The sequence below is a fragment of the Melopsittacus undulatus genome, chromosome 2 (assembly GCF_012275295.1).
Source record: "Melopsittacus undulatus isolate bMelUnd1 chromosome 2, bMelUnd1.mat.Z, whole genome shotgun sequence".
NCBI classification, from domain to species: domain Eukaryota; kingdom Metazoa; phylum Chordata; class Aves; order Psittaciformes; family Psittaculidae; genus Melopsittacus; species Melopsittacus undulatus.
In genome coordinates this window covers 14,847,343-14,875,279 of record NC_047528.1, presented here as the reverse complement: position 1 = coordinate 14,875,279, position 27,937 = coordinate 14,847,343, and the positions used below count along the sequence as shown (strand labels likewise).

The 27,937-nt window shown below is 37.1% G+C and overlaps 1 protein-coding gene across 2 annotated transcripts in view; it reads right to left on the bottom strand.

The window, feature by feature from the left end:
- Positions 1 to 27,937, bottom strand: part of GRIA4 (glutamate ionotropic receptor AMPA type subunit 4) — a 222,676-nt gene that overhangs the window by 25,418 nt on the left and 169,321 nt on the right. For both annotated transcript variants that reach the window (XM_005149727.3, XM_005149726.3), the window contains exons 10-13: positions 27,188 to 27,394; positions 20,778 to 21,148; positions 19,272 to 19,470; positions 14,903 to 15,150 (exon numbers count right to left, since the gene is read on the bottom strand). In XM_005149727.3, the coding sequence (XP_005149784.1) occupies positions 14,903 to 15,150; positions 19,272 to 19,470; positions 20,778 to 21,148; positions 27,188 to 27,394 (1,025 nt within the window). The remainder of the gene's footprint in view (positions 1 to 14,902; positions 15,151 to 19,271; positions 19,471 to 20,777; positions 21,149 to 27,187; positions 27,395 to 27,937) is intronic.

Genomic DNA, 27,937 nt, shown 5'->3' with positions numbered 1-27,937 from the left:
AAAATGGTAGTATTGGCACAGAGAGGTATAGTTCTCATGGCAGGGCACAGAATGTGGTTCAGTGCCAGGCAAAAGGTTCCACTTGCTTTATATCAACACTGCTTGAAAGGCAAAGAGCAATAGCTTGTGGTGGGGTCCACAGCACCGAAGCTCTATCATGTCCCACGCTGTCCCTCTCCTCTCCTACCTAGACTGCATTACTGTAAGTCTCTTTAAATGAAATTATGTCATGTTATCCAGGCACATGTTGTTTGAGACTCTTTATGTCACTCCATCCACAAGAAAAAGCCAAACAGTGCATTTTACTATCTGCACAAATCATCTATTTGTTTTTCTAATGGATTACTTGATTTTAACAGTATTGAAAACATTACTCATCATTACTGATGCTGGCCAGTAGATTCAAATTTTCTTTTACGTAATAACTAAGCCATATTTGTAAGGCATTTTAAGTTTATGCTTCTAAATGCCGCAGAGTGACTATTTTCACCCAAAATGAGGCTAGGAAAAATGTATCTCTTTTGGATGCAATTCAGTGCTTACTGAATAGAAAGAGGGTGCAGTTCCTTATAACTTACAAAGTTGTTCCTTCTCTTTATCCATCTCAATCCATTTGATATCACCGATGGATTACTAGACAGCCTACACAGAGGGACATTTTACTTGCTACATCAATATCTTCCAGCAAAAAGCAGGTGGCAGCTGTTTCAGCAGCTACTAATTTCTCACTCCATTCAACATGTCCTAGAAATGGGAGAAATATTGTACCTTCAACTGAGCATTTTACAGCTTTCATCCACAGGAAGACACAGTCCTAGGCTGAATCACCTATCCCCAGAAGAAATGTTACTATGATCTCCCAAACCAGTCAGGACTCATTGCTATCTCTCACTACAAATCATGCAAAGACAAATATCCTCTGGGACTCACTGCAAAAATTAGTTTTTTTGGTTCCTAACCAGCCCTATGTCTCAGTGTGCTATATAAATGTATGTTCTATTCAGTAGGCAGCTGGCCGGCTAATATAATATACCCAAGGTCTTTCTTAATACAGTATTTAACATATCTGGCATTTTGGGAGACTGGTTCAAATTTGGCATTATTTGAAGAGATTTTATTATCAGACTTATCCAATTTTTTATTAATGCCAAGCTAAATCTCACCATTTAAAAACATTTAATGATAAAAGGGTAAGAGGATTTATATTTGATGTGGTCTTCTCCTGTCATTCTACTCCTTATGGTACGTTTCTCTATTTTCTTTCTTGTAAGCAACAAGACTTCATTATCATCAACTGACTAGTTTAAAATGCCAGTTTAAGATTACGAAATAGCAAAAAATCATCAGGAGTTGCAACTGAGTGCCTTCTACAAGCATCTAAAGATGCTCAACTGTACATCTCTGCATGACTTTTTCACGAACTGCCTTGCTGTCAGCTTAAGATGATCCATTAAGGATGATAGAAGTCCTCTATCCTAGATAATATTTCTGAGATGTCCTTAGAGAAAAGTCGTACAAAATGAGTTGCATTTAACCACTCTAAGGGTGACAGAGACATAGGTATCTGTGGCAAGAGCCACAGTGAGAGAAAATACCTCCTGCCATCTTCTCAGCAGCTGCAACTGGGAAAAAAATGAACTTATTGCTACTGAGGTTCTCAGGAATTCATGAAGTAGCCAAATTCAGTTGAATTTATAAAAAGAAGCATGGCCAGCAGGTCAAAGGAGGTGATTCTCCCCCTCTACTCTGCTCTCATGAGATCCCACTTGGAGTACTGTGTCCAGCTCTGGAGTCCTCAGTACAGGAAAGATATGGACCTGTCAAAATGCATCCAGAGGAAGGCCACAAAAATCATCAGAGGGATGGAGCTCCTCTCCTATGAATACAAGCTGGAGCAGTTGGGATTGTTTAGTCTGGAGAAAAGAAGGCTCTGGAGAGACCTTATTGTGGTCTTTCAGTATTTACTGGGCCCTCATAAGAAAGATGGGGAAAGATGTTTTAGCAGGGCCTGTTGTGATACGACAAGGGGTAATGGTTTTAAACTAGAAGAGGGTAGATTTAGACTAAATGTAAGGAACACATTTTTACGGTGAGCTCCCCAGAGAGGTTGTAGATTTCTCACCCCTGGGAACACTCAAAGTCATGTTGGATGGAGCTATGAGCAACCTGATCTACTTGAAAATGTCCCTGCTCACTACAGAGGGTTGTATTAAATGACCTTCCAACCCAAACTATTCTATAATTCTATGATTCTGTGAATGCATATATTTTTATCTTATAGACAAACCCACTAGTTTAGGTGTTATTTCCAATGAGCACTATTTTTTGCCTGACTCTTCAGTCACTACGCTCCAGTCTCACCTTAATGAGAATGAAGCATGAAATGACTGCAAAGCCAAATACCATCAGCATACTGTATGGTACTGAAAATGCTGTAATACAAGCAGTCTGCTCATCCATTTTTATTTCTTATTTTTGTAGTAAGGAAAGCAACTCTACATGGGAAAATTACAGGGCAAAATGTCAGTTTGCTTCTGAGGGAATTCATTCACTGACATCAATGTTCATAAAGTTATTAATGTAACATGGCCACTATGCCAAAAGCCATCTGCAACACTAAGAAATCAGGATGGATGCTTGATTTTTACTGTTGCCAGAAACTGATCAGTATTTCATAAGATCCGCACAGCTGATACACTATTATCAGACCTAAACTTAGATTGAGAAGAGGCATAAAAGACTTCTGTGGCTCCTCATGCTTCTTTGTGACTCCATGTTGATGTTTTTCATAAAGGATTAGAAGAAAGGCAATAAATTGAAAGATTCCTGCTATGAGATGGTTTCTTAAGCTTTGGTCTAATTATAATGCAAGCACTTTGAAGTTCATTACTTTAATTGGAAGTAGAGACTGAGAGAAAAAAACAGGGGGCCCATTCCCCAGGTGGGAATTCTAGCTGCAACTGCAACTCAAACAATAAATAATACTGCATAACTTAAGCCTTAGTGAAATAGTGGCTTGTGTTTTGCCTAATGGCAGATCAATACCGTACAAATGAAGCAATTACAGTTGTGTTATATAAAGCCTTATTTGGTTAGCAGCCAAAATGGGGATTAGCTGGAAGTGATCCTAGGACTTTCTGTCCGAATATTATTGCAGAAGTTAATGAGGAATATCTGATAGGCTGAGACAAACATAAGCGATGCCAGCAACTGGACAAGATAGTCAGTCCAATAGCCAGTGTGCTGATAATTAAAATGCCCTGAAGCCAGTTGAACATCAGTCCAAGATCAGGTGAAATTATCAGTCAAGGGCAACCTAATCTCTCTGGCAACCAGCTATATGTTGCCACTGTTGGTACAGCCATGTACACAGCAGCAAATGTAAATACACCAGCACTCATACCACTCACACCAAACACAGTCACATCAGTACAGTAATAATCATGCTTTTACCATTTCAAATATGAGCAGCCAGGCTGTAGACAAAACAAGGTATGTAAATTACTCATAGATGTTCAATGGAGATCCAAATAATGTAGTTGCTGTTGACCTGAACGCATGCCCACATGCTAGTAAAAAAACTCTGAATCACCAGTGTCGCTGTCAAGACAATCCCCTGGCAGTCAAGGGAAAAAGTTCCTACTTACATCCAGTCTGAACTTGTGTTTCTTTATGCCTGCTGTCTCCTACCTTCCTGCCCTGCACTGCTGTGAAGAGCCTGGCTCCATCTTATCAAAGACCCCACAGGCACTGGGGAGGCTCTCCCAAAGCCACCTCTGCTCCAGGCTGAACAAGCCCAGCTCCCTCAGTCTCTCCTCACAGGGCAGGTGCTCCATCTTGTTCACCTTCCACTGAAACTGCTGAATTTTATTGATGTTTTTCTTCAATTAGGAGGCCCAAAAAAGGATGCAGTATTCTAGATGTGGTCTGAGTGTTCGCAATTATTTCATTTGATGCCACAGTATCTTCTCTTGTGGTCTACAAATTGGATGAACTAAAAGCACTCTAATTGGAAACTGCCTTGGATAATTGCCCACTATCTAAAAGAGGTGCCAAAAGTAGCAGCCGGATTATTTAACTGTGATAGGAAAAGTCCCTAAATCATCAACAAACTGTGATGACTTTCTGTTCACTTTCAAGTACACTTTCATAGCCTAATTTCACATTATTTATATTATGCACAACCAGAACTAATTGTTAAGTGTTCATGTAGATTTAAATGGAAAAATATCATTAGCAGGTATAGAATATAATTAAAATAGTTTCCTTACTGATTAAAACCTGAGGAGATGATATTAGAAAGTGCAGAGCACCTGAATGTGGGCTATTCCCACAGCTTTGCATGTACAAGGACATAATCTTTTCAATAAAAACCAATAAAAAATGAAAATGAGTCTAGAACCTGGCTCCTACAGCTTTGTGTTGCAACCAGTAAAAAGCTGGTGGAAGGTGGAAATGATGATTTGAAGGTGGAAACCTTCAAATTCTTTTTTTTTCTTTTCTTGTTACTGTTGCTGAAAATGTAAAAATATGAAAAATTGCCTAGCAATGTTAGCATTTAGGCATCTGAAATTTGCGCGACTTAATTTGCCTACATATTCTCTAATTCCTCACAGATTTCCAATCAAGACCAATGAGTTTTTCGGTAGACTCAGAATTTTAAGTTCCAAAGTAGATCTGAACCACACAAATGACACAGTGCAAAATGCTATATAAAGCATTTCCACATTGCTGTGCATAAAATCAGGTGTCTACATTCGTATCAAGGAAGCCAAAGGTCTTATTCTTGATGTAAACACCTCTCTTCATAAACAACTGCAAATTTTGGTTCCACTAAATGGAATCATACAAACAACAGATTGGAATGAGTCTTATGTGTCATTATGGACAGAGAAAAACTATTCTGGAGGGAACAGATGGGCTTCCAGATGTTGTGTTTGCTTTCACCTGCAGGCCTCATTCACCCTTGCTGCTATTAACGGAAAATGCAAGGTATCTGGATATTCTTGCACAAAGATTCTATTCCTGCCCATGGGGAAGGGGAGTGAAAAAGAAAAGCTCTATCTTCTCTGGGTGCTGGAGGCAGTTAATTATTTTTATGCATTCTCTTAGAGTAGAAAGAAATAACTGAAGTGGAGCAATAAAAAAGGTCGCTGTATCAGGTCGAGCTCCGACCATGTTCATCCAGTTGACATTTAGATTTAAAAAAGTTCAGGGAAAATTGTAGTCAAACTTTGACTACAGAAAACTGCGAATCCTGCCAAAAGAGAATCACTCAGCAAAAGAGCACCCAGCATTGTTCAGTATCATGTGATTTGCTAAAATATATGGTTAAATAGGAGCTAAATCCTTTTTCAGCTTTAAGCTCTTACTTAATTTGAATGAGAAGCAGAGGAAGGAAGGAAGAAAATAGGAGTAAGGCACTTCAGCAAAGGATGTCTAGATATAGTTGAGAAAAAGAGCAGTAGTTTTAACTATACTTCCTCCACACACAAAGTAGACCAGCTGAGAGAAATTATTACTCATCAACCACAAGTCACCATGCTACCATGCAATCTTTTAAACTTGTACTGTCCAGTGCACAGACGGCCCTTTTTTATCTGGAACACATACACTTTGGGAACATCTTGCCAATGCTGGGAATGAGATGTTTTGCCAAGAGATGTGCCAAGACAAAGAGTAGCTTAAATTATATATTAAATCTCGTGAATCTTGTTTTGTGCCTTTTTTTATAGGCAACAACTTTTCACCTTTTATTCTGGGTTGTTCACTCCCTCCGTAATGACTACTCCATTGCAGTGTGCCAGTCTATTCTCAGCTCAAATGAGCTAGGAGAAAGCAAATAAAACTTTTTTCCTTACTTTTGGTTTGGGATTTCTCACAACAGCCAAGGGTGCATAAAAACTAAATGGCGATTTTGTGTCTCTTGGGAGTCTATCCTGTATTTGCTGACACTTGGAAGTAGGCAGTTTTGCAATTACCACGCAGATTAATCACAAACTATTTTTCAGGAGCTGTTTGTTTCCCAAATGTCAGTTCCACAGAGAGGTATTGTTACGAGCTGCTGAGATGCCTTTCAGCAGCCTGCTCCCTTGCTTTAGTCTACCTACAGTTTACCTGGACAATTATTATCTTAGTGGGATAGGCCTTTTACTTGGTAGGAACTGTACCATCAACTTCAAAGGGTAGCTGGTTTGTACCTTCAATGAATACAGACTCTGAACGCTGTCAGTTTCCTGGGAATTGACACCTAAACAGCCAGAGGGTTGTAATGAAAAGGAAAGAGCGAAATAATAATGAGCTGCATTGTTAAAATATAATGGGCTGCAACTTGCCCTCTGCTGAGCTGCGTTATGAGGGATTGGGGAAATGGCAGGGAAAAGGGCAGGAGAAATTTATTTCTGAAGTGCCAAGACACAGAGTTTGTTCCTCAGAGGATCTATAGACTGGAAACAATGATAACCCTTTTGTATCTCACTGTCTTACTCTGGGGATTAATACTTATCAAACCTTGGCAAAGGTCCAGAAATTCAGTAAGATACGTGCACAGCAATGGTATCAAGTATTTCTGAGACATTCTGGTCATCACTGACAATTTTAGGGAAGTTCATTGTTTATCCTTAAATATATGCCCTTTTTTGTCTGACAGAGAAGGGAACAGCCTGACAAATTTCATTTGGACAAAGCTGATATTGTGAAGCAACTATTCTGTTTGCATTCATATATTTCTGAAAAAGACAAACAAACAAAAACCTGTGATTTTTTTTATGCTTTGATTTCTTTTTGACTGTAAAAAATGAGAATGTTACAAAACATGTCCTGGTGCTGACTACCATGGACAGGCCAAAACAATGGTTCTATATGACAGCACAGAAATTTCACCTTTAGTAATCACTAAATATCAGAAGGACAAAAAAAGGAACACAAATAAAGTGCATCATGCTGTTGATGCACCAGTGCTAAAGCTGAAGAGACAGAACGGTAGTTTCACCTTTTATACTCATTATGTTGCCAATTTAAAAGGATCTATTGCCATTGCAATGTTTAAATAAAAAAAAACCTTTCTAGGCAATAGTTTTGCTGTTGTTTCTATGCTTTGTCCTTTCACTCCTGCTCAGAAGCAGCTCCATTTTGCAAATGTTTTCACTAAAATCTTGGGACCTGTTCTGGAGTAAGGAGCAGGATGATATTAACAGAGAGGTACCAGAACGTGGCTGTGTGACCAAAATGGGGGCTGAGCTTCTTGGAGGAGCTTTGCCTTCCATCAGTTGCTCCTAATGTCTTTTGTAGTGTAGGAAAAGAGAAACGGCAACAGAATAAATTTGTGTGACTTGCTCTCTTCTCCAGACCGTGAAGAGCTTTGTTCAGTTATGATTTGCCCCCTGAAGTCTGAGGATAGAAACTTCCTGCAAGTAGCAATGAAGAAATAGGCTTTGTAGGGCAAGGCAGCTCAAAGATGACTCTCAGAAGTATTTGAAAGATATACTGATGTGGGAATTTTTTTTGCCAGGACGTTAAAATTCAGCCTGGTCTAGTGTTGAAATCATGTGGCAGGGGTTTGGAACTAGATGATATTTAAGGTCTCTTCCAACCCAAACCATTCTATGATTTGATGATTCTATGAAATCCAGTGGACACTAATGGGCACTAATGAGTTGTTTTCTTCTAAAGATAAAAATATCAGAAACTCTCTCCATAACAATGCTCTTCACTGCAATTTACTGACTTAAGTTAGGATTAGTACAATTTCTTGCCTTTATATATAAAAGCTGCAAGAAAGGGCAAAACTCCTCCAAGTAGAAGCTTTTGCTCAAATATATCTTGCAATGGCACTCATTACCCATCATCAAATTTTCCTCTTTTTTTATTGCACTATCTTGTATAGGGAAGATCCTTAATCTTGATTAGAATTATAAAATTTGTCCAATAGGCATCACTAGCGAACCAAGCAAGCTAGGATTCTGATCTCTGTTCTCAAGTCTTTCTTTTTGTTTTAAAATAGATGTTCTGGTTTAGACAAAAATAATCCAGGTAACTGAAGCTATATATGCCTCTCAGGCTCAGCTGAAAAAACAACTGATCTTCTCTTGATCTCTTCACTGATCTTCTTTTGACCCCTGACTTTTACATTCCTTGCTAAGCAGTAGCACACTCTCTGCCTTTTTACCTAGTAAATGTTATTTTTACTTGACAGAAAACCTAACAAGCTGTGAAGGATCTGAGATTCTTGAGAAATATCTAAGCTCTAAGCTCCTATACTGAGTGGGTAATGGGGTGGTAATTCAAGCCTTCTTATGCCTACAGCAAAGGGAAGAATATTATGCAAAGTCATACAGTATGATCTATACCATCAAACAGGATAGTGTTTACAAAAAGCATAAAATGTTATAGAACACATTTTAGTTTTCAAATAATTTTGTATCACAGAAAGAAATGACCTTGTAAAATCTTGGTAAGTGAAACTCATGACTAAAATCATATTCTTATAAAAACCAACAAACCACCCTCTATCTATGCAGGGTTTTTTTTTTTTTCTCCACTGCTCCTTGTCTGAAAAGAATAGAGGTCAAACTCAGGAATTTCACGTCACTCATTTTTTATCCATTATTTGCCAGTTGTCTCTGTATCTTCTCTACATTAAACATAAATAATAGCAGTTTCTAGCTCTTACAGTGCTTTGTTGGAACAATTGCCTCTGTGCATAACAGCTGACAATGGGCAAGACCAGCCATTATGGCTGGAGACAAGAAACACGAAAAAAATCAAACCTACTTCCTCTACACCTCTCTTCACTATGAAGGTCACTTGTCCCCAGAATGATCTGGGGAGGTCATTGGATGCCAGTGTGCCAGCTGGAAGACAGCTAGCCAGCAGAGCAAATACCCATTCTTCTCTCTGAATTGCCAGGCAATGCTCAAAATCACGTAGGGCACAGACCTCAGCATGGTGACAAAAATGTACATCACCTTTGCCTATTTCTTTACCTTTCTAGAACAGGAACCACCACTGGATAAAAAATACAACCCAGATGCATAGAAACACCACAAATTAGAATAGCTATATCGATGATATTGATTAAAAATTAAAAAAAAATCTATAAAGTTCCTTGAAAACTGAATAACATAGGGTACACTGAAGAGTGGTCTGGGGAAATCCTTGATTTATGATACAACATAACTTGCGTAAGGACGCTTCACTCATGAGAAAAAGTCTATTTTTGCAAACATTTATGGATTTCCATAAAACAAAATCTTTGAGAAACACAAGTGGAAGAAGTCATCTTTAGTAAATAAATTTTCATGGTCAGCTCAAATATTTTTTCCTAGTCTTCCTCTTACTCAGAGTGCATTTGTGAATATCATACTCATTCTGTGTACACACAAATCCAATTTTATAAAAATCATAAGAAATCAGAGAATGCAAGAGATTTTGGAAGAAACATTTTTATCTATCCTTATAGGCTACTACTGTGTAATGACTCTGATTCTTTTCCAGCAGAGCCTGGTGTGAATTATAAGTTCGTCGATCCACAAAACAAGGGTAAAAATAAACTGAAGTATATATTGGAATAATATATTAAGTTCACAGTAAACAGTTTTGACAGTGAATAATGATCTGGGAATTCCTTCCACAATAAGCTCCTTATAATCTGGTCTCCAAAACCAACAAGGATAGAACTTGATTAAAAGTTTAATTGTCTCATTGGAAGAACTCACACTACCAGATTTTACCCTTATTTTTTCCAAGTTTGTTTTAGGACAATGAAAAACACATCCAAAAAAGATTAGGGACTATCCCATCCTATGTAAGGTCTGCCAAAATTTTGTATACATTACCAAAGTAAGTTTTCTTTCAGCACTACATTTCTAACTAGTGGACCATGCTGGATATATCCTTGAAAAGCAAAGGGAACACTGTCAGCTGCAGTATCACACTGAAACAAGGCAGTGAAATAATGGCAATTTTATATATTTGCCTCAGGAATACAAGGACTAGATGAAGTCACTGAGATCAAAATGGTAGTTTATACAGCCCTTGCACAAAAAGATTCCCTTCATAACAGATCTTTAACTTAGCCACATAAATTCACATATTTCATCATGAGGTTCCTTGCACCACAGATCCCTCACTTCTAGGGTAAATCTCTTTGAGGTATTGCACACTTATACAAACCAGAAGAATCCATACAATGTTGATGAGGCACTGCAGGGATGCCTTTTGCACCTCAAACACTCTCCAGGGCATTGCTCCCTTGCAATTGATAGAAATTAAAATCCATAGCTTCACTCATATTGTTCTTTGCACTTCACAACTAGTTGCTAGAATGATCAGTCACCTGCTTCAGTGATGCACGTCCTGCATTTCCCACCTTGTGTTAATATAAACACAGCAAAGAATGGATAAAGAACTGGCATCCTAGTCAGTGTAAAGACACAGTTCATGTCACCAGCTGTAACACTACAAAGAAACAGCAGATATCACTACATGGACCTTTTTGCCTTTCTCTCTAGAACATAAAGGATTGCTCCTAAAGTCAAACTGAAGTGTTTTTTTATATATATAAAAAGAACAAAGACTTGAATAAGGAAACAAAATCCCAGATTCGTATCTGTAAACATTAACCATAACTGCAAGAGCAGGAACTTAATATGGCCCTGGATTTCATCAGTTTGGTGAACAGCCATGACAAATCTCTCACTGAACTCAAAGCATCTCACTAGAAACTCATGACCTGAACAGGTTTCACTCATCCACACTGACCATCAGCTGCAGGACAGGACAGCCAAATTCCCTTAGCTAAAACAGTCACAGAAACAATGACAAATTCTTATTTTTTAGCACAACCTGTCGTTCACTTTTGCTTCAATCAACTTCAAGATGCAAAACTTAGAAAAATCTTTTAGTGTACATTTAAGACAATACTGGCCCTAGTTCCTTTTTCATTACCTCTTAGAGTAGGGAACTCTTCCATGTTTATGATGCCTGCATATCTACAACAGGAAAGCTGAGGCATGCAAGGCACAGGATTTGTGTAGCAGAAGGTATCCAGATGTTGCCCTCTAGAAACACAGATCACTGCAAGTGGCAAGGCAGACAAGCCAGGGGTGCTCCACGATGGCCAGAAGTCTGGCCACAACAACGTCTTCTAATGACAACACATTTACAATGGATGTTCTTGCTAAGTAGATAGGCAACACTCTCTTAACCATCTTTGAAAACAACACCTTTGAAGAAAGAAACTCATTAATCCACACTGATTACTACACAGTAGTTTTGGAAGGATACCTACCGTGGTAGGAGAAGGAAACAGTAAGGACAGCTGGGTAGTGCCATAAGAGAAACTCAATCTTTGTTGTGATGAGAGCCTTTGCTCTCAATCCCTAGTTGCTTCTCAAATATGTCAAGTCTTTTACAACATTATATAGAAATGAATACCACTGAAAAGGAAGGAAAGAAGGAGACACACATGATGTGTAATGTGGTACTGCCCAGTGGGCATAAAAGAAACACACATCAGGCATTTCCCATTCTCCTCCATCCAGTGATATGCATGAATCCTGATACTGCAACAGCACTGAAAATAAATAATTCCAATTAGCAAATAGGTACTGGTTGAACACTGCAGGAGTGTAGCATGGAACCCAATAAAGAAGAGTTTCAAATTAAAATCCACTATCCTGCTCATGTGGGGTCATGAGCAACAGAGAGACCAATCCCTGGATCGCTCTGACAGGTGGATTTCATCTGCATGAGCCAAGTGATGAGAATGTGCTCTGTAATGAACATGAGCCTGGTGATTTGATGGCAGGGAACTATCACTAGTTCTGTGCTACAAGATGAAGCCTGATTTAGATTACTCCATGTTCTGACAGTATTAGACAGGTGAAAATATATGGCCTGGTTCTTTTTACTCTCACGTTTTTATGCAGCTGTTACTACATTTTCAGCGAAAAATTCCTGATTTATAATCATTGTAAGTAGGAGGAGGATTAAGACTAAAATATCTCTAGTAAAATAGGTGCTCAAACAGTTTAGTGAATAATTTAATATGAATAATTCATTTGAAAGAAGTTATATATTTTTCCCTAGTCCTGAACAGCCCAAGAATAGCTTGAATGTTTAACATTTATATGCTACTTGCACTTATTTGCGAGCTACATCAAGTAATTTGTGCTCTACACATAACTCAAGTAGGAAATTATGATTATTAAATAAAAACCAGAATTTACAACTCCCATAGCAAATTATGTCTTTTGACTAATTTATGTAATGAGCTTAGCTCGCCTGCCCTTCATGAATTTCAAACTGCATGTTCAATATTTGCAATTATTTGTGCAGGCAGCAGTTATGTAAGTCATCTGATCAGTAACAGAAACACGACCACATGGGATGCAGTCAAAATAGCAAAACCATCACATTCTATAGTTTCAAACAGTTCAGAAAATACTGAAGCACGCAGTTAAAATTTACAGCTGAGTCTTTTCACAGGGGTAGAAAGCTTTTTCCCCTCTTCATAAAGCACTATTGCCTATAGACATATGTGGAAGAGGTGGTACGAATGTGAAGTGTTGCTTGCTCTTTCCTTTTGTACAGAACATTAAATGTGTTACTTAACATTCTTAATGGCACTGATGTGTTGCCTGAGGTTTGTCAATGGGTCTGGAGAGGGAATGGGGTGCAGCAGGAAAACAAGGAGATTAGCACATATGAAACAAAGGCTTGGGAAAGGCATGGACACAGACAGCCAGTCGAGACAGCTTGAAAGAAGGTTTGGTCCAGTTTTCAGGTTGGGTAGGATTCCCCTATTCCTCTGTTTGAAACACATTTGAAGGAAGGATGTGAAAAACTAAATGCTTTTGATCATATCACCCTAATGACAATTGCTGACCTCATTAGACCAAACTGTGGCTTCACTGAAACATACAGGAGCTTGGTCTTTAGCTGGGTTGGAACCAGGATTTCACACTTGATCCTTATAGTCATGGTTGTGCTTTTCCCCTGTGTTCTTACTGGACCCTTTTCCTTCTAACTCCTTTCTATCTCATCCTCATTACTGTTAGATATTTTTCTGTAGCCAACTGACCAAACCTGAAATAAGCCCAAATTTGACACAAAACAACTTCCAATGGCTACTAGTGTTCATTATGACAATCTGTCTCTTGATATTTATCTGCAGAAAAAGTTAGAGGAACTGAAAACCATCATAATGCATGCTTAGAGCAAACAGCCCATTGCTAGGATATATATGACAGCATCTAAAAGATATTCCTAAAGAGGTTTCCCTAACTATTGCAAAGTACAACATAACTGTGTCAGCAATGGGCATTTCCTTACTACAGGAAAGCAGCTCCTGTAAACTGCAATGCTGCCTACCATTTCTAAATTGTCTGAAACACCAAGAAGGAGATAGCAATCTATAAGAAATGAAAAACAAAAAAACAAGTGTTTTGATAATATATCCAGGCAATAGATCAGCCTCACATATTATCTGTTGCCTTCTACCTTTAACAACCCCATGAGCTCTGGACATGTTTTTTTTTTATAATTAATATATTGTTGTCATTTTCCCTCTCACCTCTTTATGTTTTCTTACTATCTTATTCAGTGGTGAAGGTGGCAGTTTTTAAATCTGAGAGGTACTGAATGTTAAGGACCAAATATTCATATTCAATCACTGAAACAACTTTTGCTGCAGATTAAAATGATTATGGTGATACTCCTATTCCCATCCACCTAATACAGCTAAGGCTACTGATACTTCTCATGTCATGAACAAGTTAAACTGGTGAACTAAGAGGGAGTCTAGTTATCTCTATAGTGATAATGAGACCTCCTCTGCGGTCATGGATGAAGACAGGTACCTCTTTAGTAACTTCCTGCACAGAACTATGGCATTTGCAACTCCTCCCTTCAACTCACTTCATCTCCCTTGTGAATCTAATTCATCAGAGTGTCTGTTATAGTCCTTAATGATGAGAACAAAATTTGAGAAGCAGGGTACTGGTTGCTCCACTTCCATTCCTTCTCCCCTGCCTGCATATGCCCTATTGCTCTAAGACTCCACCAGACACACTTCATTGATTGTCTGCTAGTTGCTCATTTGCTTTGAAGAAAATTGGCAAGTCTACCAGAAGAAAGAGGCAAGATTTGTTTGCCTTAAACACTAAAGACAACACAGTAGTAAATACTGCCAATTTTAACATGGAACAAGTACCTTCACTTCTGTCTTCCTGACAATCTGAATGAAAAGCAGATGATGTTTTGCCTGTGAATCAAAAACTCGACTGAATGCGTCTGATATCATGATAAAGAAAATACTGGTGAGTTTGAAGGCAGTACTGAAATGCGTAATGCTAGAAACACAATCTTTTTCTTTTACTAAATAAGAAGGTGCTTTACAAAAAGTACTTTAATGAAGTTGCTTTAATGAAGGACAAATTGCCTCCAAGTAATGACATTTGAAAAGAGATGTTACAAGCAGCTTCTTATTCAGAAATTAGCAGCCAAGATCAATAAACAAAACATAAAATGTAAGCATATTATTGATGCAAATACTGACGCAAATAATGTAGTCATAATACTGCTATAAAGGGTTGAATTTGGTGAAAAAAGCTGATGAAATAATACAGCTGATGTTAATTCTATAGAGGCTGACTTCAAGTAGCTAGTGTTCAACCAGTTTGGTTTTTATATGGCCTTAAAAAGAGATGCCAACTATAGCTGCTAAATCCATATTGCAATTAGAACTGGTTACCTTTGTTGATCAAAAAAATATGAAATGGAAGAAAAGAAAAGTAACATACCATGTTCACACACAAAACAAAAAGAGCTATATCAGGGACATCAGGGAAGGTGGAATACTATAACAACACATTTTATATTGTTATACTATTCCACCCACCTTAATGGAGAACCCTTCGGTGTGGCTACGCCATAGCCTTTCGAATCCAGATTTCCTCCCACTTTCATGGTGTCACATGGCTTTCGTTGCTCAATGTATTCGTTCATGGTGGACTCCAGCAGGAAGGCAAACTTGCCCTTGGATTTGCGGACACGAGCTACTCCCTCTGCAGTAGTCCTAGTGAACACTGATGGCTCAGCTGATTTCATGTAGGTCCACATCTTTTCATACACTGCTATTTTTGATCTCTGGAGAAGATTAAAAAGAAGTTAGAACAAAAGAATGTTGCAACATTCCAGAATGGCACTGTTCAAAATAAAATCAATTATATTTAATTTTTTAAACAACTGGGATTGGGAAAAACATACTTGGGTATGGATTTTCTTTTAATTCCATAATTATTTTAAAAGAAATGAGAAATATCCACATCAGTACTATAAAATTGGATATTATTATTTTTAGATCCAGTCAGGCTCTAGCAGTCACAAAAAGAAACCCTGTAAAGCTAAGATGTGAATTTACTGTTAGATAAAGGCAGTTCATACAGTCAAAGCGTTGTAAAGTGCATTTTAGAGATTTACATATGAAACAGAAATCCACAATAAATCTATATGGAAAAGAGAAACAATAAAATAATCTCCCCATAAATACTGAGCTGAATCTTGAACCATCTCTATAACACCTACTTACACCACCAAAACCACAACAGCCTAAGTAAGATTTCTGCTTTCACAATTCAGAGTCCAGAATTCATTTAATTGACACTCAGAAAGGCTGAACACCATTTCAAGACGTGGTTTACAATAAAAAGATGGAAACAACAAACTGGACCAAATATACTGTTAAAGGAAACAAAATGCCCTAAGTATTTGTCTTAAGGATGTATTAGGCATGTTTTTAGAACTGCAGTATCAGTGGATTTATTTTAAAGACTCTGATCCTGCCAGTAATTGAGTAATAAATGTGCTTGCCCAAGGAATGTGCAAGAATCCGTGGCTTAGAGTTCATCAGGTGGAAATTTTCCTGTCTGGGAATTCATAGTGTAACTTGAGCAAAAATAAAAAGGCATAGAGAAGGGAGGGAGGGAGGGAAGGATGAAGGGAGGGAGGAAGGGAGGAAGGAAGGAAGGAAGGGAGGGAGGAAAAAAGTGCTTAATGCTTTTAGACTGAGAAGCTTCCTGTGCTCATTAGATTCAGTCAGCAACTCCTTTACTTCCTAAAGCAACAGGGATACATGCATGCAAACCAGCAGTAGGTCAGCCAAACACTATACAGTCTTTTAACCTAACAACAGATGGCACTTGTCTTCTCTTATGCATGCTGCAAACAGGAATTTTTAACCCAATGCTCAAGTCAGCTTTTATTTGAGTCAACAGGAGCTTCTAGCTAAGTAAAATTTCGTCTATAAGCCCATTTCCACACTGTGCTGAGCACTACAGGAAAACATTCATTATTATAAAGCCCCAAAACAAAGGACCTTAGAACATTCAAACAAATATCAAATTCTATAATCTAGGCATTATTTGAATTGACAATAGATTTAAAAGGCTGCAACTGAGCCTTTGTATAGGTATTTTCCCCTAAAGCACTTCTTTTCATCAATTACTGAATGATTGTTGAATTGCTTAGAAATTAATTTGTTAGAGAGGTAGGTCTAACTTGAAAGTAAGTGGCATTTAACCAGAAATGTTGAATGAAAATACCATATAGCAGAACATCATAAATTATCCTTGCTTTTTTAGCTTGTCCATGTGCATCATTTTATCTTTCTGTCAAATATAATATAATTTAATTACCAACAGCTGTGTATGTCCATAATCACATCCTGCCTTGTCACCCTCTCTTTCCTCTGTAGTGGAAACTGTTTTTCATTTACATAATAGTGGCTGAGAGCAGAGAGTAAGCTAAACCACCTAAGGATTCCTCTTGTTTTACACTGATGTAATTTCATGGATTTACATTACGGAAAGAAAAAAAATAAAAAAATGGAAGAAAGCAGTAATCAATCAGGCATAATTTCAAGAATATTTACTTGCCTTTGTCTGCCATCATTTCCAATCATTTCTTATATCTTAACATCCGTATCATCATATTCTTTATAAACTAAGCACGTAATAGTCTACTTTCTTTTAAAATAAAACCACATAACACACAAAATTGTTTTATTACTAAGAGGAAATAATGCCCTAAATGAGTTTGAAAAGGTTGCATTTAAATAATTTTCTTAGGATCTAGTTTCCTGTGACCATCAAAAAACAAAAAAATATGGAAAGTCTAAGAAGGCATCTGCTCTGTATGAGCATTTTCTTCTCCCAAACTTTCATTTGTTAACATTCAACTGCTAAAACTAAGTTCTTCTTGAGCAAGTTACTCAAAAAAATGCAACTCTCACTTGTCCAAAACAGAAAATAAAAGAAAATAGCTATCAGTATCCAAGTTGTCTTTTTTTTTTTATGTTGGTTTTAAAATGCCTTTTCCCTTTTCTGTTTTCAGTATAGAACCAAAGCATTTGGATCAGAAATGATCAAATGATGAGAAAATGTCCTGAAGGCTCATCTTCAGCCAGATAGTAATCAGTGACAAAAAGTTATACATAACTCTAGTCCCCAAAGTGATGACGTTTGCTTCCAGCCAGACAAAATGTTAGACTTGGCAAAAAAGTCTTTTTGCACTATTGTTTCAGTCTAGGACTTAATTCATGTATTACACAAACAGTGTGCAAATATTGTCTGTCAATGATATTTTGTGAAAATTGGTTTGTAACAGATAGTTCTAGAAACAGTGCATACAGTACCACTAACAATCACTAGGGATCATTAAATAACAGATTAAATAATTTTTTAAAAAATGATCAACGCAGTCTAAATCTTGATAAAGCTTCAAATTCTACGTATGAAACTATATTTGGTATTGATAGTTACTTTCCATATTTCCCTGTGTATTTTGAAATAAAGGAAAAAATATAAAGAGAACATTGATTTTCCTGATTTTTTTTCTTAATCCTTTAATATTACTGGGAAATAATGGCTGTCATTGTAAACAGACAAAGAACCTTCTCTTTAAGGACAGATCTTTCATGGGATATTGATCCAAATAAAAAAGTATCTGTATTTACAGGATGACTTAAAAGAATAATGATTTTTTTTGTGGCCCAGACTGCTTATTGGTCACAAGAGCTGACTTTCATTTTTTTTCAAAACAATGGCTTGTACTGAACTCCTTGGACAGCTTCATTATATTAAGGCTCAGTCACTGTGTGTTGGTTAAGTGCCATTTATATTTTATAAGGCATAATCTTTTTACAGCTACTGGAAAATATTTGCAAGGTCATCTATGGGGATATCTCTCACAATGAAAAGGTTGTTTCATTGAGCATCTGCCCTTGTACTATACTGTTTATAGTTCACAAATCCCATCCATAATTTTGTTAATGATTCACTGAGTTCAGTTTGGCCAAACTGAAAACAGTCAAGGTGTGTGGGAGTACCTAACACAGAACAGTCACATTTCAAACAGACAATAAGAAGAAATTATCACTCTATCTTCCTTTCTTCTAAAAATGCCTTAAACTGCACCTTTTAGATAAATAATGATCCCAAACTGTGTAACTTCCAAGGAAGAATGACTAGCTCACAGCATTTATTCAGAGCCAGATTCAAACACTAAACTCATACATGTTCAGCCAGCTAGGCTTAACTTTCATCTGTGAGAGACATGAAATAAAGCAGGGAGGATTGGTTATTATGTACTCTTTGTGATGTCCAGGGTTCCTGTTTTCCATCTGGCAAGTGATGAGGATTACATAGGAACCACATTAACACAGGAAAGCAAAAGTAATCAATACAGACAGTACAGACATGAAATATCTATTTAGGCTATTTCCTAATGTTCCAACCATGTCCCTCCAAGATGTACTTTTTCTTTATTATTCATTTGAAAGTCAGCAAATTAAAAAGTGCATTTCCTGCCTACCACCCGAGACCCTAAAGCGAAATCCACACAGCCAAATCCTTAAGCAGAAACAAAACTGTACAACTCCATGTTACCATCCTAAACTTTCAGTACTGCACATAATTTCAGTACCGTAGCTTCAGATGAATCAATAGTGCAGTGTTGCTTTAATTATTGTTGGCTTCAGAATACCTCGAGGCACCTCTTTTGCCCAATGTGACAGGATCAATAAGCATTCCACAATTAAAATAACTGAAAACTCCAACAAATGATGTTGTGGGGGTAAAAACGCAGTGGAAGTATTTCAGGAGCTGCAAACTATATTACATATAATTGTAAAATAACACTATTTCACACTTCCAAGCATCTTATAAGAGCAGTCACTAGGGAGAGGTGCTCTAATGGACATGCCAACTTACTCTGAAGAACTCTTTGGTTGACCCTGAGTCCAGTGTCCCATAAGCAATTTCAGTCTGTTTGGCAAGGTCTTCTGCACTTTCTATGGGTGAGACCATTCGCTCAACAGTCAAGAAAGCAGCGAGGTTAGCAGTGTAGGATGAAATAATGATGAGCGTGAAGAACCACCAGACACCGCCAACAATGCGACCTGAGAGGGATCTAAACATGAATAAGATAATGCACATTTTCCTGTCTCTTAAGCCATGAAGAGAGAAAGAAAGAAGGCACCATTATTGTTGAACATGTATCACTATGTAACAGCCAATGGGTGGAACATCATTTGCATTTTAAATACGTTTCCTTTTGAATCTTAAGGCCTGCAGTGCCAAGTCCACTGTATTAATATGTATCACACACATACAGAAATTTTAATTCTCTTGAGCAGCAATTCCAGTCTTCTTATTATTTCAGGAAATGCCTAACATTGCAAAAATTTTGCCAGAAATACTGTATAAATAATCTCTTTCTGTAGACAAAAATTAAACATGGTAGTTGCAGATCAGTAGCTTTCTCTGTTTCCTCTTAAAGAAAAAGACAAAAGGCTTTGCAAATGGATTATGTTAGCTTTAGGATTAAAATGTTCCTGTTACCCTTATCAAATATTCTACAAGCTACTGCAACCATTTGAACTTTCACATTTTTCTTTAAGAAGCAAGCATTTTGTGGTAGCAGAGGTGTTAAGTAAAAAGTTATACTTTCCATTTTAATACCTGTAATTTGATGAGAGAGCTGCTAAGGAGTAATATACATCCAGTCTTAACAGTTTTATTGCTAGCTTCAATAATAGCAGAGTTAGGCCAATGCTGAATACTCTCAAAATCTTACTGTAAGTGGCTAAAATATAGCATTTAAATTTGAAAGATTGGGTCATAATGTTTAATTGAGAGGCTGCAGTTACTGCACACTAACTTTCAGGCATCTTAAAAGGCTGAGAAATTCAGGAATGGGATCATATGTTACATCTGAGGCACCCACCCTGTAAGGCATAGTTTAGCAATACAGTTTGGCTTCTCAGGAACAGATGGTCAAATATTCCCTCTCTCATAGATACTGTTATTCTGGAAGCAGTGCTGTAGAATTTGATAGGGAACATAAATGGGACATTCATTCATACAAGGCAAATATTCAGCACAATAGTGTGCATTTCATAATTATAATACAATGGAACTAACTTAGCAGCAACACAGTTCCTCTGAACTCAAGTCAGTGGAATTGTCAGTGTGTATGTGCTGTTTCTGAGAGCTGTTTGTGATTTATGCACATTGACATACATAATATAATAGTAATGACAGAAATTCAAAGCAGTTTCTCTGTTGCCCTCATTATACTATTAAAAAAGAAAAAAAAATGAAAAGGCTTCCTAAAGACTGAACTTCAAAACACTGCCAGGAAAATAAATGAAGGAAGATGTTGAGATGTTGAAATGTTGAAGATAAAATGCAAATTTAAAAAGATTTGACACAAACCTTGGGGAAATATCACATCCTTGTTGCATAAAGGCACCCAGGGAAAACCAGAGGCTGTTGAATATGCCAAACTCATTGGGTGGCTGGTCACTGGGTCCTTCTTTCCCATCCTCTGGTTCTTCTGTGTGCCACTCATATGGACTAAACCTGCTAACTAGGAACAGGACCACACTGACACCAATATAGGCAAAGACTATGCACATCCAGATCTCATACGCCAAAGGGTCCAAGAAGGAAAACACTCCTGGTTTAGATTTCTGGGGCTTTTTGATCATAATGGATATCCCCAAACTCATAAAAGGCTTGGAAAAATCAATGACCTCTTCTCGTACCAAAGTGATGGTCAGAGGCGCAACAGCAATCTCTGCTTTCTATAAAGAAAAAAGAAATATAGATGTATAGATTAATTAGAGTTGGCTTATATACTCAGCTCAGCAGCTAATTCCAAAGGTATGTCATTAACATCAGGACACTGTGGCTTACATGCTCCTTGGAACCTCTTTCTGGGTTTCTTTCTATCACAGTCTACACTCTCAATATGCGTTTAGTAAGACACATATCACAGATTTTTATTTTCCAGAATTATAGTAATACTTAATATTACTGCTAAGGAGAAGACTCTTCAATCTTATAGAGGTTGGCAGCAGTTTAGGTATGTAATTTCATCTTGGGCAAAAGAGAATTCAACAGGAATGAATCAGTTTTCAGACAGAGAAAAAAGACAAGTATACAAAAAAAAAAAGCTGTGCATAATCATGCAATAAAAGGATAAATAGTGTGCCAAATCCATTCCTATTAGTAACAGGAATAATTTTTAGTATGTTTCTCTGGTAAGTTTTCAGAATGAATGAGTGAATTGCTGAATTAAGCGTTATTGATGGTGATTACAGCTGCCAACAGTAGTGTCTGCATGAACTATATTGCACTGTGCTAATGTCATTTCTGTCATTACGGATTCAACAATACATGAAGTTTGCTCCTTGCCTTGCCTGGTTTTCCATTGCCTTGTATGCAAAAGCTGTCATTACAGCAGAAATTAATATAAGAATTGTAAGAGGAACTGGGACAGAAGATGCAACATTGGGAAGGGAACTGATGCAGAAGCTGCTGAAGCTTTTTTCTTGTTCATCATCATGGTGCTGTAACTAGGTGGATTTAGACAGCAGAGCCTGTACTCTGTGACCACCATGGGCTTCCATAGAGTTTGTGGGCTAAGGAGGGTAACTGGGCATATTTTGAGAAGACTTTGTTTTGATTGTAAATAAGGTAGACTCAAAATATGTCCTCTGCAATGGCTTACTCTGCTTCAGGCCTCAATATACAAGATAACATGCCTGAATTTAGCCCATCCACGTAACAAATAAGAGGCACAATTAAGAGTTCTTCATAAATGTCCATCCTAGCACTGTGGGAATTTTCTACTTAGCCTGAATTAATCTCCTGGGGTAGCATTTTCAGATACAGCACACAGCCCATAGTTTAGCAAAGCATTTAAGCATGTTTGCGTATTAGGATGTTCTTAAGGACATTCATACTTAATAAAATATACGAGGATATATTTAAATCTCATCAATTGCAATGAGAGTAAAACATGCTGAAAATTAAACATGTACTTAAATAGTTTAATTCAAGTGTTATATAAGTAGCTTGTGTGATAAAGAAACTGAAATGTAGGCTTTTTTGGCATCTCTTAACTTTGAATCAGGTGTATGCATTTAAAATAATATTTTTTTATTTCATACACCGAGTTATATTGAGAGACATATCTTATGGAATTTAATTTAAAACTAATTTCTTGTAGCTAAAATCTAAACCTCTTTTGGTACCTGTATAATTCTGAATAATTCAAAAGAACTGACTCATTCCGGTGCAATGGCTTCAAAATGCAAATTTGTCTTAAAATTGCTATATATTTTATAGATATATATATATTTTGTAATGCAAAGCATTTTTAAAATTGTGGCTTCTTGAAATCTTGTGATTTCATAAGTTTGACTGAAATAGATATTTTATGAAGATGGGTATTACATAAAGAAAAACACATTTTTAAATATCCCCAAATTTGTAAAGTAAATTCGATTTCTGTAGTCTAAATATTGTAGGATGGTCTGGGCTACTGGCATTGCTTCATATTCTTGTATTTCATCTCACTCATAATTTTTTGTTTCCTAGAAGAATGATTTCTTTCCTTAGAGTCAATGCCTTTTATATTTCTAAATTTCAGCTACTGTGAATGCCTAATGTTGAGTCCTTGAAATGAATTAACCAAAAGACTCAGGGAAATTGTGATCTATTATTGCTAATCCCTGTATTTGTGTTATAGTGGTATCTTCATTAACCCAGTGTAAACGATAGACTTGGTCACAGGTCTTCAAAAGTGTTGTCTAAAACTTCTTTTGTGTCTGCAGATTGCTACTAGGATTAAAATAAGGATCCCTAAGGGCTGCTAGTTTTTAAAATATGAGGTGGAAAAGTGATAGCATCATTTCAGTGTGAACTGTATTAATTTTAAAGACCTAATTACCACACTGCGTATTGTATGTAAAACACTGGATAAGATTTATCTTACCAAATATAAATGATCAAAGAGTACCAGCTGAATTTGGAACTATGTCAGAACTAGCTGCCTACACCACTTGAAGGAGTTAGAGAGGAGAAACAGAAATTTATCCCATTTATTACGATAGTGATCTAATGTCATATGATTCATAATGTAGCCTCCCCAATCTGATCATGTTATTTATTACTTGAGACTAGTGTCTGCCACATGAAGGCCTACATAAAAAGGCCTACATAAACTCTTAGCTGTTGAAAGCTAAATAATAACAATAGCTGTGCATGATAATCATCACCATTTGTGATTTGCCCAGCTAATGTACACCATATAATTATGGATTTAAATGCTCAACAATATAACAATAGTGAAAATAATTACTGATTTTGTTGCCAGTGAAATCTGTTTTGACAAAGACTAATGGTACTTCACACTTAAATCAACTGCATCTGTAATAGCATTTCAATCAAGGCTGTACCACTACCAAGTACCGATGGATTCTGGATCCTTTAGATACTATATAGCGGGGCAAGATTAAATCTGATGGTAAGAGACTTATACTATTTTGGAATATATTCTTTTAACCTTGTGAATAAAATCTGTGCTTGTTGTATTAAGGTGGTAAACCTATCTGCGTAAAATGTTTCAACTTCTTCAAGCAGCTCACAGCTTCTCAGATTGTAAACAGAAATGAGTGGTGACCTTTTGTGCTCAGCAGTGAAAGAATAGCATCCTGTGTCAGAAAATGAATTTTTAATTGAAGATGACTTTAGTGCATTTGGAAATGTCTGTTGTACATGCTTAATGGTATTTCAAACCCTGACAGCATTTCTCCTGTGAGCTAGATATCAGGGCCTATATAGTCCCACAGGGACTACTGCAGGCATTTGGATACATCAGGGACAAATGACCAAGATTTTCTGGTAGTTTTTAGTAGAGTGCTAAAAACAAAACAAGAAAATAAACAACCCCCCACTATGACCTTCTGTGCAGTCATAGCAAAACTGTATGCCACAGCATTTTATAAACAGTTTTCCCTGGGACATGATGGAAAACTCAGCCACAGTTTACTTAACAGCCAAGTTGCCTTGTGCAGTATCTCAAGTGTCCAGGTACCAAAATGACCAACAATGCATATGGATCCTGAGGGGACATGGATTAAAACTGGCACATGTCCACTCTCAGCAACATGGATGGGGCTAAGTGGCATTGCTGGCACTGGGGCATTGGGGTACCCTGTAAAGAGCCAGGGAGCCTTTTGTGTGGCACAAGCAAGGTCCAATATCACTGGCCAGCACAAATCCTTTAATGTGATTGGGAATTAAAAGCTGTAAAATGTTTCTGAGACAGCTCATCTTGTTAACATGCTAATTTTATTGCAAATTCTGTCTCAGTCCTGGCTGGATATAGAAAGCCTTGCTTGAAGCTTGAAGCACAGCCAACTAGTCAGAGTACTTGTGTTTATCTCCAAATCTGAGTTCTGTCAGAGAAGACAAACATCCTCTTCTAGCAGAGCTTTGCAGGAAAGTCTCTGGCTGACTGATTTTTTTTTTTGCTTTCTTCATATGGAATAGACCAGAAAACTTGATGCTCTGTAAATCATCTGGCAAAGACAAAAGGAAGTTGCAGGGAGGATGCTCTTCATGCATTCCCTATGGAAACCTTAAGCAGCAAACTTTTATAAATAAACAGAAAGAGCAATTTCCTTTAAAGCTACACCTGTAAAAGTACATTAAACATGTTTGGATTTGCTCTTAGCCTTAAGGCCAGTTGGCAAAGGGCAGTCTGGTGTCACTACCATGAAAGTCATTTAACTTCTAAATCAGCACAGCTTCGTTTAAGCTGCTTATAGGGAATGGTCTCTTCCCCATCCTAGTGTCTAGCTGGGCTTAGAAATTGTTTTGGACAGTAATTATGGGTGGAAAATACTAGGGACCATTGTTGCCATTTAACAAATTCATCAGGCAAGTTTCAGTGCCCAGGAACATTTCCTGGTGCCACTGATACTGGGATAGGCAGCCTCAAGGAGCCTTCTGACAGCAAATATATTGGGCAATAGCAGACTTCTGGTAATTCTTACACGAAAAAAGCAGCTCAAGGGCTTTGCTGCAGCTCATTCCCAGATTCACAGTCAGACTGCAGCAGGATTTTTTAAACTTGGCAATCAATGCTTTAAAGAACCTTCACCACATTCTTTTCCATTACAAAAAATGAAGTGTTGACCATGTGTTTTGGCATGTTCTCTTCATGCAGATGATTCGCAGCAAGTTCCTTATGTCTGTGTGTTTTGTTGCTTTCAGATATGTTAATAGCTGTGGGTCATATTCCAGTAAACAAAAAAACCCTATAACAACAAAGAGAAAACTCAAGTGCAATTTTAAGTTTCCTCTATAATTTTCAACTAGATGAAAGGCTACTGAAACTATGCATCTGGGCAAGGGAATTTTCTCACAATTCATAAAGTTTCTCAGAGGATTTAAAAAAACCTAGTGGTATAAAGCAGTGCACAGCTATTGCCATCCATGTGTTTGCTATTGTGATTAAAAGCCAGAAAAGGGGCATCCTCATTGTGATAAAAATGGCTGGAAAAAACCTTGACTTCTAATATCCCTATAGCTGAGCTGCTTCCAAGCCACTAAATGGATATACATACTTGGTGATCATTCAGCTTTTCTGCTCTTTAAGGACAAGTGAGGTTGGTTCCCCCAAGAGTTTCTGAGAACAGTTTTGTGAGGTTGGTATAACCTTCCCATTCCCATGTGGAGGGGAAAACAACAAAGCTCTGGAGCATCATTTCCCACACTCCTTGAACAGACAATCTGTTTCATTTTGAGGAGTTCCCTGAGCTAGTTGAGGAGACTTCAACAAAATTTGTCACCTGTACTTAGCTGACAGAAGGGAATAAAAATGGGGTTGACAGAAAGCCATTAGGCTTCTGTCACACATGGCCCTAACTGTTACTAGAATTGTGAAAACTGCAACTGATGATGGACCAACTGGTATGCAGTAATCTTTTATAGGGAGGTTGAGGCATGTTAGGAGTTCATGGGTGGAAATATTCACACCTGAATAGTTTTAGGAGCTTAATATTTCTATTTCAACACTGAAATGAAAAGTTTCTCTAAGAATTCTGGTCTAGTTTTAGTGAAAATACTAGCAACTGTGTTCTTCAGCAAGCACAGCTCTGAGTTTTGTTGCTTTTGGTAACACTAGATACTGTAAATATTTCTTTGGGTTTGTTGGAACTATTTTCATTAAATATTTAAATTTCATGTGTCAACAGAATTGTTAACTTTTATGCTATTCTGAAGAATCATTCTCCACATATGTATAGCATAAAGCTCTTAGTTGCTGCTCTTACCAGGTTTGCTCTTAAATTTTATATTCAGTGTTCATCTTAAAAGTGTTTCTTAATTCTGAATTGACTTAATTGTGTACTTGCCTTTAGTGGGCGTTTTTATACATTTAATATATGATGGCAGATTCTCCATTTCTCAAGCTAGACCCAGAGTCCTAGCTTTTTCACTTTTACATGAAAATTAGTATGAGTGATATACTTCCCAACTAAATTTTACAATATATCAGGAATAGATGGTCTCTAACATTAGTTCTAATAGTAATGAATTTTTAAGGAATGTGCAATCTAAGGATATTATAAGGTACTAGCTGAATAAACAGTAGAATTTGCATTAAATTATTTGATAGTCTTTTGAAAACAAATGAAAGCACACACATCTGAAACAGAACTTTGTTTCTTTTCTGTGATCCTAAGGTTAAATAAAATGAAAATATGCTTCCTACTTTATGACTAAGATTATTATAAATTAAATCCTGCTTTAAAAATTGTTATGCTTACCCCATAAACAAGTTCTCCCACCATCCCATTCCAGATTTTTGTCTCTGGATCCCTTGCTCCATACTTTCCATCAGGAACAATGGCAATTTTGTACTTGATACCAATATGTTTTGCAATTTCTGATGCCAGATCTACACAGTATCCTTCAAACTTGTCATTCCCTTCAAACGTATCATGGTTTTTCTTGAACATAACATATGGGGCTTCCTATAATAAAAGAAGTAGAACTGTAAAGGAGAAGTATATCGAACATCCTCTGAAACATAACATGTCATCTACTTATTGAACAACAGACATTTTATCAAAAGTTCACAGATAGTTATTAGCACATGTGAGTTAAAATGTATGAACATAAATCCTTCTGGAAAGGTATACTTTCCACTGTAATATTTACATTATCTACACTATTTACAGTGTATTTATATATACACTGTAAATATTTACATTTACGTATTTCCACTGCAATTTGGGTTATACATTCCACAAGATTTATCGACCTTATTAATTAGAGAACAGAGAAACTATATAAAAATGCATATGCATTTTATATGAAAGACCTTAGTCCAGTATATGCTAAATTTAAAGCCTGAAAAAAGGTTGAACCTATACCGTACAAATGAGTGTGGGATAATGCAAGGTATAATTTACACTTTTGACTTCAGTAAGTAAGCATATTCTCTAACATAGTGTGGCTACTGTCTGTATAACTTCAGATGCACAGCCTGAATGATCTGCTTTCTTGAGGTTTAG